The sequence below is a fragment of the Canis lupus genome, chromosome 2, assembly GCF_011100685.1.
Source record: "Canis lupus familiaris isolate Mischka breed German Shepherd chromosome 2, alternate assembly UU_Cfam_GSD_1.0, whole genome shotgun sequence".
Lineage (NCBI taxonomy): Eukaryota > Metazoa > Chordata > Mammalia > Carnivora > Canidae > Canis > Canis lupus.
The window spans coordinates 55,049,446-55,062,915 of NC_049223.1; the positions used below are offsets into that span (position 1 = coordinate 55,049,446).

The window sequence follows — 13,470 nt, forward strand, 5'->3', positions numbered from 1 at the left end:
GAGGGAGAGTTCGACTTCTTCTTTGCCAATTTGAATGCCTTTTATTTCTTTTTGTTGCCTGATTGCTGAGGCTAGGACTTCTAATACTATGTTGAATAGCTCACTACTGAATTTTAAGAATATAGAATGAGGCAAAGGAATGAGCTATTGAAAAATCAGAACTATTTTATTTTTTAAATCGTACCACAGGTACGCAAAGTTGGGTTATGATTTTTATTTTTTATTTTTTTAAAGATTTTATTACTTATTCATGAGAGTACACAGAGAGGAGACAGAGAGACAGAGGCAAAGGTGGAGGGAGAAGCAGGCTGCATGCAGGGAGCCCGGCGTAAGACTTGATCCGGGGTTACCAGGGTCATGCCCTGGGATGAAGGCAGGCGCTAAACCGTTGAGCCACCCAGGCTGCCTGGGTTATGATTTTTAGCTCATAACATTGTCATCATGGCCCACTTCCATTTAGTCTTCAATTACTTATTATTTTTAACAATAAGCACTCAAATCTGCCACCCTGAACAAGAGCTGAGGTCTTGAGGACCATAACCCACATCTAATCCCAACTTTTTCCTTCTCTTACATTGCTAAAAAATAAGTTTACTGCGTATAGATATAAAGGGTATGTAGGTCTTTGTTTTTAACTTTATAAAAATATTGTACTGAATTTGATCTGACTTCTTAAATTTAATATTATGTTGCTAAGATTCATCCATATTTTGTCGTTATAGCTCATTTGTTTTGACTATGGTATACTACTAGGCATGACGATTACACTATTTACTCATGCTCTTTCCTCAACCCTCCTCTCCGCTTCTGGCCTTTGGGTGGCTTCCAGGTATTTGCTGTTGTGGATAGTGGTGCTGAAAGCATTTATTTGGTTGTCTCCTTTGGTCTATTTGCAAGAGTTTCTCTAGGAAGACCTAAAATTTTGGGGGAGGAGCTTCTGGGACATAAGGCAAATAACAAGGAGAGAACCACCAGAATTGTCCAGAGCGGTTGCATCAAATAGTACTATTAACAAAGCACAAGATTCTCGGGATGCACACATTCAGCCTTTAGTATTGTCATATATTTTAGTTTTTGCCAGTCAAATAGATTAAAAATTGTGTTTTGTTATTAAGTCAGTGGTTTAATTCTCTGTCATTAGTCATGTTGAACATCTTGTCATAGGTTTATTGGCTGGCTGTGGTACCTTTTTGTCTTTTTCTCTTGGGTTATCAGAAGAGGCAAACAGGACAGACGATAAAATTCCATGATGAATACTGTGGAAAAGTAATGAGACTAAGGGGTTAGACTGTGATTCACAGGTATCGTACATACGTTTTCTGTAAAGGTAGCATGTGCAGAGACTCTGAACAAAGTAAAGTAGCAAATCTTCGAAAGGTCAAGGAGAAGGACATTTAAAACAGGGAACAGCAAGTGTAAAGGCTCTGGAGTTGGGGACAAGCCTTTTACAGTGACAAAAGAAGAAAGCTTTGTGTAGTACAGTAAGAAATGAAGTTTAGGAGAGCAGAGTAACCACATTATAATGGAATGTCTAGGTCTGTAGTCCGCAAACTGTGACCCATGGGGCCAAATTCAGCCCATAATAGGAGCTAAGAGTGATTTTATATTTTAAAAGGTTGTGTTTGGGGAATGGGGGATGAAGTGCCACAGAGGTCTTAGAATATTTGCCATCTGAGTTTCTGTAGGAAAAGTAGATTATGGTGGGGTTTTTTTATTTGTTTTTTGGAGTAATCTGAACAACGGTGTGATGTGATATTCATGTGTATCTAAAAGGTTGTGGTAGGGTTTGGTATAGCAGAAGTTAGCCAGTTAGAGCCCGTTGGAGTAATCCTGGTAGGAAATTATGGCTTGGACTAGGGAAGAAGTGAGGTTGGTAAGAAGTGATTGGATTATGGGTGTGTTTTTAAAGGTGGTGCCATTAGGAATTGCTGTGGAGTTGAATTGGCTAGATCTAAACATAAAGATCGGAGAGTTTTTCTCATTTTTAGTTTTAAAAGGAATAAATATAAACTCACTATTTTAAAATCTGTACGTATATAAAATAAATTTCCATTATGTTTCCATCCGCCTTCCCACTCTTCAGAGGTATCCACTATTAAAAATGTGCAGTGTCCTTTCTGACACATTGTACTTTCAGAGAAGTACTAACAATGTTCTAGAACCTGTGTTTTTCACTTAATATTCATATTCTGTGTTGAATATACAAAGTTTATTCTTTTAAGAGTATGTATTTGTGTATATATGTACATATGTATGAATACATATATTTATAGCTATATGTACACCATAATTATTTTATGGAGGAATATTTTAAGTTCCTGTCAGTCTTCTGTAAATAGAAAAAAGCTGCAGTGTGCATGTGTTAAATTTTAAATTTTGTTTCTAGGTCTCATGCTGTTGCATGTGTCAATCAGTTTATCATCAGTAGGACTCAAGCTCTGATGTTGCACATTGATTCTTTTATTGAGGTAAGATTTGTCTCCCTCTCCCCCCCACCCCCTTTGGTTTTAGCAAAGTTAGATGTTAAATTATTTCTGGTAGTATTAAAATTGGATATAGTGTAGACTTTGTGACTTTTGTTGACTTATATTAAAGCATTTTCCTTCTGTTAAACTTTTTAATGTACAATACAAACATTGATTATGGTATGTGGGTGTTTAATATCTTGACTAGAGATTTTTTTATTTGAATATACTATTCAAATTCCAAATATAAATTGAATCTCCCAGTTCACTTTAGTATTTGAAATATAAAACATCAGTGAATCTGAATAATCTTAACAAAGAATTTGAAGGCACAGACTAAACCATTGTAGAATTAGAGGTGTCAGGAAAAAATTGACTCTTAAATCTCAGCAAGTGTTTCTAAAGACCCTTTTATACCTTATACTTTATACCTAAAAGCAGAAAGACAACGTAAGCATGTTTTTCTGGCCATAAACCCTAAGCAGTAGAATTCTTCAGAACTACTACTACTTGGTAACAGCAATCGTAAACAGGTTGGTTTTGTTGTTGTTGTTTAAGATTTTATTTATTCATGAGAGAGACAGAGAGGCAGAGCCATAGGCAGAGGGAGAGCAGTCTCTATGCAGGGAGCCTGATGTGGGACTTGATCACAGGACCCCGGGGTCACGCCCTGAACTGAAGGCAGACGCTCAACCACTGAGCCACCCAGGCGTCCTGTGAACAAGTCATTAAAATTCTCTAAGCACTTCACTTATATTTTCATTAAATGAAAGTCTATTCCTTCAGCTTTTTTTTTTTCTTTTAAGACTTATCTATTTATTTTTAGAGAGCCAGCTTGGGTTGGAGGAGGGGGCAAGAATCTCAAGCAAACTTCCTCTGAGTTGCTTTGGTTGTCTCCTTTGGTCTATTTGCAAGAGTTTCTCTAGGAAGACATAAAATTTTGGGGGAGGAGCTTCTGGGACATAAGGCAAATAACAAGGAGAGAACCACCAGAATTGTCCAGAGCGGTTGCATCAAATAGTACTATTAACAAAGCACAAGATTCTCGGGATGCACACATTCAGCCTTTAGTATTGTCATATATTTTAGTTTTTGCCAGTCAAATAGATTAAAAATTGTGTTTTGTTATTAAGTCAGTGGTTTACTTCTCTGTCATTAGTCATGTTGAACATCTTGTCATAGGTTTAGAGAGCCAGCTTGGGTTGGAGGAGGGAGCAAACTTCTCAAGCAAACTTCCTCTGAGTGTGGAGCCCAATGTAGGGCTTGATCTTACACCCATGAGATGATGACATGAGCCAGAATCAATAGTCTCACTGACTAAGCCATCCTAGGCACACACTCCCCACTCCCCAGCCCCAGTTCTTAAAAATTTTGGAGGCCATCCTGCTAGTATTCTTGTTGGGACAATTAAGAGAAAAGGGGGGGAATACTGTCATAATTTTTCCTCAAAACTTAAATTGACCAGCTTCTTTCTGATCATTTCTTACTGGTAGACTAGGAGTAGTAGCCATAAAGATCCTCTCGCCATTTAAAAGCTGAAACTAAAACATGAGTCTTCAGTATATTTACTGAGTCATACTCTGAATCAGACTCTGTGCTTGGTGCTAGGGATACATAAATTTTATGCCTACACTTTGGTGTAGAGGGTAGTGGATAATGTTAGAGGTCTTAGAATAAGACTACCTGAGTTCAAATAAAGCTCAGCCCTACAGCCGTTAACCTTGGGCACATAATTTAACTGATGTTTTCAGTTTCATCATCTGTAAAATGAGGCTAATAATAGATCTACCTCTTGGATTGTTAAAAAGATATTTGCTGTAACTAAATTAGAACAATGCCTGCTACAGAATAAGCAAGCGTACAGGTTAGCTACAGCTATTATTATTTTTAGAATTCGTAATTTTAGTAGTAGCTCTTCTTAGTATTTCACAGCTTAAAAAGGGAACAAGGATAGATATACCAAAATCTTACACAGAAATATAATTTAGAATAAAAGAAATAAAATTCTCTTCTGAAAGCTTTTGCATTCCACATGAACTTTAGCACTTAGCAAGTGGAGCAGAAACGTTTACCAACATTTTAAAATATTCCCATTGGTGTTAAATACCATGTTAACATTTCTTTGCTTCTTGGTAATCCTAAAAGATTCGAGCAGTTTTCCATCCTATAGGAGGAGTAAACCACCAGACACATCGTAGGCCCTCAAACCATTTGCTAAAAGAATCGTTTATTTCTTATTTTTTTTTCCTCAGGGGCAAATATTAAGTCTACTGAGTCTGACAATATTGAATGAAAAGTGTATTGGTTACTAACAGTGGCTAAGACCTACCTTGGCAAAGATAGATATTGTACTTAAGACAAAGATATCAGATTAAATAAAGAATGTGCATGTAAAACATTTAAAAAGGAAGTACAGAGTGTCAAATGCAGAGGCAGGACTTGGGGAAGTGAAGTTTTTAAAATTTTGCCACAATACTTCACATGCTGTCACATTTGATACTTGAATTTCTCCATTGTCTTACCCCCCTTGTAATAAGATTTCAGGTTCATCTATTTGGAGATGTGTCTGTGATTTTTGAGAAAAGATGGGACACATTGGATTTTTCCTGTCTTTTTAATGATCTTTTTACTACTTTGAAGTCTGTGCAGTTAAAGAAAAATTCAGGAATGAGAGGGGGAAGGCTGTTTTTTCTTCTCACATGTCCATTTTGCAACCCGTACAAAAGACAACTTGTTCTCCTAGTGGAGGCTGGTTGGTACAGTGAAATGAGTGTGGACCTAAAATTCCATGAAAACCATATTCAGATTCCCCCTGCCTAGCAAGTTACATAACTTCTAAACTTTTACTTTATCTGTAAAATTGAATAATAATGTCTTGAAGATGAAATGAAATAGCCTGTTGTTTATTCAGGCTTTTTTCCCCCATAACCTTGGTGACAAGCTTGTTAAGAACAGCTTGAGACCAGTGGCTGCTTTTGCTGTTTCCTCAGTAGTTGACTTGGTGAGCAGCAGCAGTTTGGGGTTAAGGCTATTTCTCCATTGTTGATGCTTGTTAAGAACTTATACCTGTTACTACCTTAAGACTCAGGATTGGTAGAAATAATCTCTTGACAGACAGTACCTCTGAAGGAAAATCAAATTGTGTCTTAAAGATTATCCTCTGGGTGAGCTAGATGAATGCCCCGTGTCCTAATGATACGATTTTATTCTCACAAACTAAAAGTTAACTTAAAACACAGCCAATCATTGTTTCCAAAAGAATGGCGTTAGATCATTTTATCAAAATCACAGTTTCTGGCAATTACCATCCTACATTTAATTAATTGTTTTTACAACTTAATATTGCAGTTCAGTTGATTCAGTCTTTATTTGTACCTTACCTTAGAGTTTCTTTAAATGTTACTTACAGATGACTGGTTGTTATGTATAAACCTTTCTAATATATTGGATGCTTAACTAGAAAACGATGTTTCTTATGCAATAGAATCTCTTTGCTTTGGCTGGTGATGAAGAACCAGAGGTACGGAAAAATGTGTGCCGGGCACTTGTGATGTTGCTTGAAGTTCGAATGGATCGCCTGCTTCCTCACATGCATAACATAGTTGAGGTAATACAGGGGACTTAAAAGCTCATTCCTCCATTTCCCCCCCCCCCCCAGAAAAACCTTGGGAACAAAATGTATAATGTTAGATTTATTTAAGACATTTGCTGGCGAATAACTGAAAAACACTTCATGATGGTCTTAAAAATATCTTATGGTGATTTTCGTGAGATTAAAGAGGTTTATAAAGAGAGAAATTTACTTAAAGGAAAAGAGCTGTTAACCAGAAGAACACAAAATAATTTAAATATTTCTATGTTAATTAGATATGTGTTAGACCAAATGATCACTAAAACTGTTAAATTAAGTGGCACATTCTTATGTCTTTGGAGTTTGGAATTAAAGTTAAGTGTTTGCTTTCCATCCATTGCTGGTAGTATTGATCTGACCCACTTAACGATTTATGGTAAAAGTGAAATTTCTGAGACAAAAATACATAATTGTTATAGTTAGTTGCAGCAAACCATTTAGATATTAAAAGACTATTTCAATCCCTCTGCAATTAAAATAATTTTACTAGGAAATTCTGAGTATACGTTGATCAAGAGTTAACCATATTTAAAGGAAGTAATACATAGTAACAAAATAAAATTATTATTAGAACAAAACTTGTTTGGACAATAGTCCTGCTAGAATCAAATTGTATGACCTAATTTTTATATTACTGGCTATAGTTGTACATTAGTATATAGCTTGCAAGTGTATTAAATAATATGGTGTTTGTTTTTTTTAAGATTTTATTTATGAGAGAGAGAGCACGAGCAGGGTGAGAGGCAGAGGGAGAAGCAAGCTCCCCACTAAGCGGGGAGCCCAATGTGGGGCTTGATCCTGGGACTCGGGATCATGACCTGAGCTGAAGGGAGACACTTAACCAACTGAGACACCCAGGAGCCCCTAAATAAGGTGTAGATCCTCTTTTCACTTCCAGAGATATGGTATGCAGAAGGAAGATCTTTTTTTAAAGAATGGGGGTCTAACAGTTGTAAGAAAAAGGCCAGCATCTACAGCGTACAGCAACTCCTTTTCCAAAACCTAAGGAAAGATCATTGTAGAGGTAAAGATAGGCAGCAGGATTAGGTGGGAATAAGTGATGAACCTGTTCTCCCTGAAGTGCTTAGAAAGAATCAGGTTGAATTGGTTGAAAGTTCAGTGTAAGTCGGAGCTAACCAGAAAGTTTTAGCATTTGCTGGGGTCGAGTCACAGCTGGGAGCCTAACTTACAGGGCCACAGTTAGTTAGCAATACTCAGCTAGGTAGTAGGACACCATGTGGAATGTAATAGCGGCTGGCCTATCACGACTGTTGTGTTGCCACGTTTTGCCACATGAGATGTTCTAATCAGGCAAAGGATAAATACAAAGACTTCATGCAACACTTGACCTCATTTCCAGGCTTGGGTACATTGGAAAAACATATGTGTGCCTTTGATTAGATTTATTTTGTTTTAACACGTAAAGTTTGTTTTTGTTTTTTTTTTTAAGAGGGGTAGGCGCTGCCTTTGGGTAAATTTAAGATCAGTTATTCCTACAATTAAGAGTGAATTTGGTTTGGCGTTGGAAACTACAGTTGCACTAGGAAATGTCCCTACTTCTTTCTAAATATTAAAAAATTTACTTTTGTATTTGTATAGTATATCACTTTACATATGTGAAAATATATACAAGAGACAGCTTGAGTTATGATGTTATTAAAAGATTTTTCATTTTAAAGAAAGATACAATGGAGTTTTTTATTTTGATCTAAGAAGACAATTTTTAATACAGGTTTAAAATCTCAAGGGTTTCATAAAATACACCTGTATAGAAGCAGATACACCATTCGTGATTTGAACACTTTTCATTAGGCAGCATTCTAAAGTGGTGGTTAAGTTTGGCTGCATTTTCGAGTTGACTCGGAAACTTTTTGAAAAATCCAAACCCTGGGTTGAGAATCACTGTAAAGTTAAGGCAGTAGCAGAGGACCTTTAATTTGCTAAAAAAATAATTAGGTTTATTTTAGTTTTATAATTTAAATTGATTAACATTAATGCTTTGTTTTCAGTACATGCTACAGAGGACGCAAGATCAAGATGAAAATGTGGCTTTAGAAGCTTGTGAATTCTGGCTCACTTTGGCTGAGCAACCCATATGCAAAGATGTACTTGTCAGGCATCTTCCTAAGTAAGTGTTCCTTCTTTTGCATGCTACCTTGTTCTTAAAATTAACAGTAATTCGGGGATCCCTGGGTGGCGCAGCGGTTTGGCGCCTGCCTTTGGCCCAGGGCGCGATCCCGGAGACCCGGGATCGAATCCCACATCGGGCTCCCGATGCATGGAGCCTGCTTCTCCCTCTGCCTCTCTCTCTCTCTCTCTGTAGCTATCATAAATAAATAAAAATTAAAAAAATATATTAAAAAAAATTAACAGTAATTCCTCATTTTTACATTTTTTAGATGACATTCTTCTGCCATCAGGGAATGAAGTTCTAAAAAGTCAGACTTAATTTTACTTGGCATAACTTGGTTATAACTAAAGAGATTTTTCAGGAAGCCATTGTTTTTTGTTTTCAGTTTTTTTTTTTTTTTTTTTTTAACTACATGGTTTATTCTAAATCATAATTTTGGATAATTCATGGCACAGTTCTTTTTTAATTATTTCAATTTGACTGGACTCTGATGGGGTTTTTTTTTTTTCCCCTCAAAAACTGATTTTCCAATAGTTATAGATGCTTTCTAGTTTTTTTATTAGCCTGTTATTAAGCCCATTTGTAATGCTGTTACATCAGGTTTTTAAAAATACTTTTTTCCAATTTTATTGAGATATAATTGACATAAAATATTGTGTTGGTTTTAGGTGTACAACATAATGATTTGATACATATATTAAAATTACTTCTAAAAGTAATGCTTTTTTCTTTTTAAAATAAATACAGCCTCGTAGAAAAACATTAAAATTGGAAATTTTCAGGAGTACCCAGGTGGCTGAGTTGTTTCAGTGTCTGCTTTTAGCTCACTCAGGTCATGACCCTGGGATTGAGCCCCATGGCAGCCTGTTCAGTGGGCAGTCTGCTTCTCCCTCTGTCCCCACTGTGCTCTCTCTCAAATAAATAAAATCTTTAAAAAATAATAATAATAATTTTCACCACCCTGAGTAATCAGTAAGAGTAGTTTTGATATGTTGTCTTTGATTTTTTTTTTTCTGTGTTAGTACCATACACCAAATACTATTTATTCAGAGTATTGGGGAGGGAATTAAATGTATTAGTCTGTAAAAAGTACTTCATGTGGTGTCTAGCTATATTTAGTGCTTAAAATTTTGATTATACTATTTTTTTTATTCTTTTCAGTTCTGTTATATGCAATTTCCTCTGTATCATCATTTTTTAAATTTTGAGTACTTTTCCCTCATGGTGTGTATACTATGTATGTATATTTAATTGACTCTTCTGTTATTGAATATTTAAATTGTTTGCCCTTTTTTTAAAATCATAAATAATGGCCGAGTCAGCATCTTTCTTTGTCCATAAGTGGTTACTTCTTCCAGGTAGAAATCTTTTATTAGAGAGGAAGAGGGATCCCTGGGTGGCGCAGCGGTTTAGCGCCTGCCTTTGGCCTAGGGCGCGATCCTGGAGACCCGGGATCGAATCCCACATCGGGCTCCCGGTGTATGGAGCCTGCTTCTCCCTCTGCCTATGTCTCTGCCTCTCTCTCTCTGTGACTATCATAAATAAATAAAAAATTAAAAAAAAAAAATAGAGAGGAAGAAAGAGAAAGACAGTGGGGAAGGGCAGAGGGAGAGGGAGAGACTCTGAGGCTGACTTCATGGCCCGCGTGGAGCCTGACCCGGGGCTCAACCTCACAACCCTGAGACCATGACCACCCAGGTGCCCCTCAGGTAGAAAGCTTTACAAGTGAATTTTACCAAGGTCATAGGGGCATAAATACTTCAAACTGTTGTGTGGTAAAGTCAGCACCAGTGTCCCAGCCTATTGCATGCAGTCTTAGCAATCTGGATGAGCAAAAACCAAAGCCACTTGTTTAGTTTGTTACAATATTGGTGGGGTCACATTTTTCCAGATGTTTACATTGCTTGGATGATCTCATTTTCATGTCCATAAAGTTCTTTCTCAGTAAATCCTTTTTCCACCCAGAAAGCAGCAGTTGCACCTCTATTTTGTTCTACTCTCTGGAGTTTATTTGGGAATAAAGTGCCAGGTGTTGTGCTAAATGGATTTTCTCTCTTTAGGAAATCCATATATTAATGTTTTTTCTCCCTACTTATGATGCCACTTTTATAATATGCTGGATATCTATCCACAAGAGAGCACAGCGGTGGAGAGGGAGAAGCAGGCTTGCCCATCGAGCAGGGAGCCCAATGCAGGACTCGACCCCAGGACCCTGGGATCATGCATGACCTGAGCTAAGGGCAGCCGCTTAACTGACTGAGCCATCCAGGCACCCCTATATGCTGGATTCTTACTATAGGACTGTATGACTCCAAAAGTCATATAAACATTGATTCACATAAACTGAAGAAATTCTGTTAATTTAAACCCAAGCTATAACATTAGGAAGTACTTGATAATGTGCAATTTTAGCTTCATGCTCCTACTCGGTCATTATACTAATAAAACCTAAATATCTTTAAAGCAGGCAAGAACTTGGTAGCAGGTTATAAGAGCAGAACTCAATCATTTTGCTGTGCTAATTACTGCTGATATTAAATAACCCAAGTCCGTGATAACTGGCTTTTATTTATACATCTTCCAAACCATTGGTTTGGGATCCATTTTTATATTAAACAAGGCTTTTATTTTTCATTTGAATAATATATTTTGAGAACTGGAGAATATCAACATTGATCTGATGCTGAGATAGAAAATATAATAAAAGATACTAGTTTTTCCTAGCATTGTTAACTAGACTCGTTTTTATTATGAGCAAAAACTATTTGCTTAGGAGTAAAAATTGTATATGTAGTGAGAACTCTCTTATTAGTGTGAACTCACAAAGCACCAAAGTGACAAGGGATGACGGTAAGTTTTATCTGGGGGCACCTCGATGGCACAGCAGTTGAATGTCTGCCTTCGGCTCAGGGCACAATCCTGGCATCCCAGCATTGGGCTCCCTGCAGGGAGCCTGCTTGCTTCTCCCTCTGCCTGTGTCTCTGCCTCTCTCTCTGTCTCATAAATAAATGAATAAAATCTTTAAAAAAATTTTTTTTTACTTGTTTTTGGGCTCTTGGTCTTTTCTTTTTTTTTTCTTTTTTAGCCACTATTCTCTTTTGATTATTAAATATTTAATCATATATATTTTCCTATCTGGTAGAGCAAGTCTTCATTTCTTTTTTTATCCCAGTTATTTTGGCTTTTCCTCGCCTTTATTCTTATGCAGTAATATCTCCTGACACTGTTAAATGGATTAATCCACATAAAACAAGTAACCTAATGCCTAGTCCATATTTTAGGTCTCAGGATACATTCATGGTTGCAGTTAACATTATTGCCTTCCCATGATGTTGCATTAAAAGTTCTCTTTCTGTTGGGACTCCTACCTGGCTCATTTGGTAAAACATGCGACCCTTGATCTCAGGGTTGTGAGTTCAAGCCCCATGTTGGGCATAGAGCTTACTTTTATTTATTTATTTTTTTAAGATTTATCTATTTATTCATGAGAGGCACACAGAGAGAGGCAGAGACACAGGCAGAGGGAGAAGCAGGCTCCATGCAGGGAGCCCGCCATGGGACTCAATCCCAGGACTCCAGGATCACACCCTGGGCTGAAGGTGGCGCTAAACCGCTGAGCCACCTGGGCTGTCCTAGAGCTTACTTTTAAAAAGAAAGGGAAAAAATTTCTTTTTTTCCCATTGGTTACATGAGGCAATTAGACCTAAAAATAATAAACTGCCATACAAGATTGGAATTCATCAGACACGTGGCACATTGCCGCATGGTCAGAGTTAATTTCCATATCTCAGTTTCCAGCTTCATTTTCTTGACCAGCTTAGCATTCCCTTATTTCCTGCACATTTTTTCGTTCTTTCTTTCTCTGGCACAGACATCATAATCCACAGGTCAACTCTACTGACCATAAACCTCCAGCTACCCTGCATCTCCCCTGCTCTGCTCTAAAAACTGTCTTTGCTTCTTGTCTTGTGTTTTTGGGAAAATTACACCACCAGGAGAATTGATGGCTATAGAAATCCATGGTTTTTACTGTCACGTGGACTCTTCATGCTGCCAACTTTTCTTTTTTCAGATCCTCTTTTATCTTCCATTCACTAGAACAACTGTTCAAACCTTCATTGTTCTTCTGAATTCTCTTCTTTCATCCTGAGCACTTCTGCTTTATAGGGAAAATAAATGACCCTTCATCTTGCCCCACAACTTAAAGATAGATTTTCACATAGGTTGTCTTCACCTAACCAGTCTTTCTCCTGATGGTCTTGGATAGCATAATCTTTTCTTCAGGGACCTCACTCTATCAAATATAGATACATTCTCTCTTTGAACGTGATCTTTTACTTCTTTCTCCATAACTTTACCATTTTTTCCATCTTAAAAAGAATAAAGGGTGAGGCGCCTGGGTGGCTCAGTGTTAAGTGTCTGCCTTTGTCTCAGGGTATGACCCCGGGGTCCCGGGATCAAGTCTCACATCAGGCTCCCTGCATGGAGCCTGCTTCTCCCTCTGCCTGTGTCTCTGCCTCTCTCTGTGTGTCTCTTGTGAATAAATAAAATAAAAATCTTAAAAAGGGGCGGAGGGCCTCACTGTCTTTATAGTCTGCCATCTGTCCTCCCTATTTCCCCGAAGTTCCAAAGATGATTTTTTCTTTAAAGATTTTAGGTAGGTATTCATGAGAAACAGGCAGAGGGAGAAGCAGGCTCCCTGCAGGGAGGCCGATGCAGGACTCCATCCCAGGACCCCGGGGCCACTTCCTGAGCTGAAGGCAGACGCTCAACCGCTGAGCCACCCAGGCGTCCCAAAGATGAATGATTTTTTTGTATTGGTGATGGAAATGAATCTGACTCAGCTGCAAAATGCCTATAGCTTATGAAATTGGGTTTTATTATAAATTTTATATAGTCATGTTATATTAGCTATAATGTTAAATTACTATTAATCTGTATTTTAGAATTTAGAAGGACTTTAAACAAAGTGTGGCTGTCCCCCCTCCCCCTTTTTTATGTATATATCTCTAGGGAATTTTAAACCCCACTGCTTTCTTTTCCCTATTACTATTCCTTTAGTTAACAAGGGTTTATAATATTCTCTCCTTGATGACAGAGTTGTACTCACAGTTGGTATTGCACATATATTTATTTAATTGACATTAAAGGAGTTAATTCTTTGAATAAAGCCTCTACAAAGGCCTAACACATGAATGTAGAGAGTGAGCGTTTCTTATGTCTGGTATGGGGGAAGAAAATTA

At 37.4% G+C, this 13,470-nt stretch overlaps 1 protein-coding gene across 1 annotated transcript in view; it reads left to right on the top strand.

The window, feature by feature from the left end:
- Positions 1 to 13,470, top strand: part of TNPO1 (transportin 1) — a 61,875-nt gene that overhangs the window by 16,576 nt on the left and 31,829 nt on the right. The window contains 3 exon segments of the mRNA XM_038530812.1: positions 2,387 to 2,468; positions 5,950 to 6,072; positions 8,106 to 8,224. Coding sequence (XP_038386740.1) covers positions 2,387 to 2,468; positions 5,950 to 6,072; positions 8,106 to 8,224 — 324 coding nt within the window.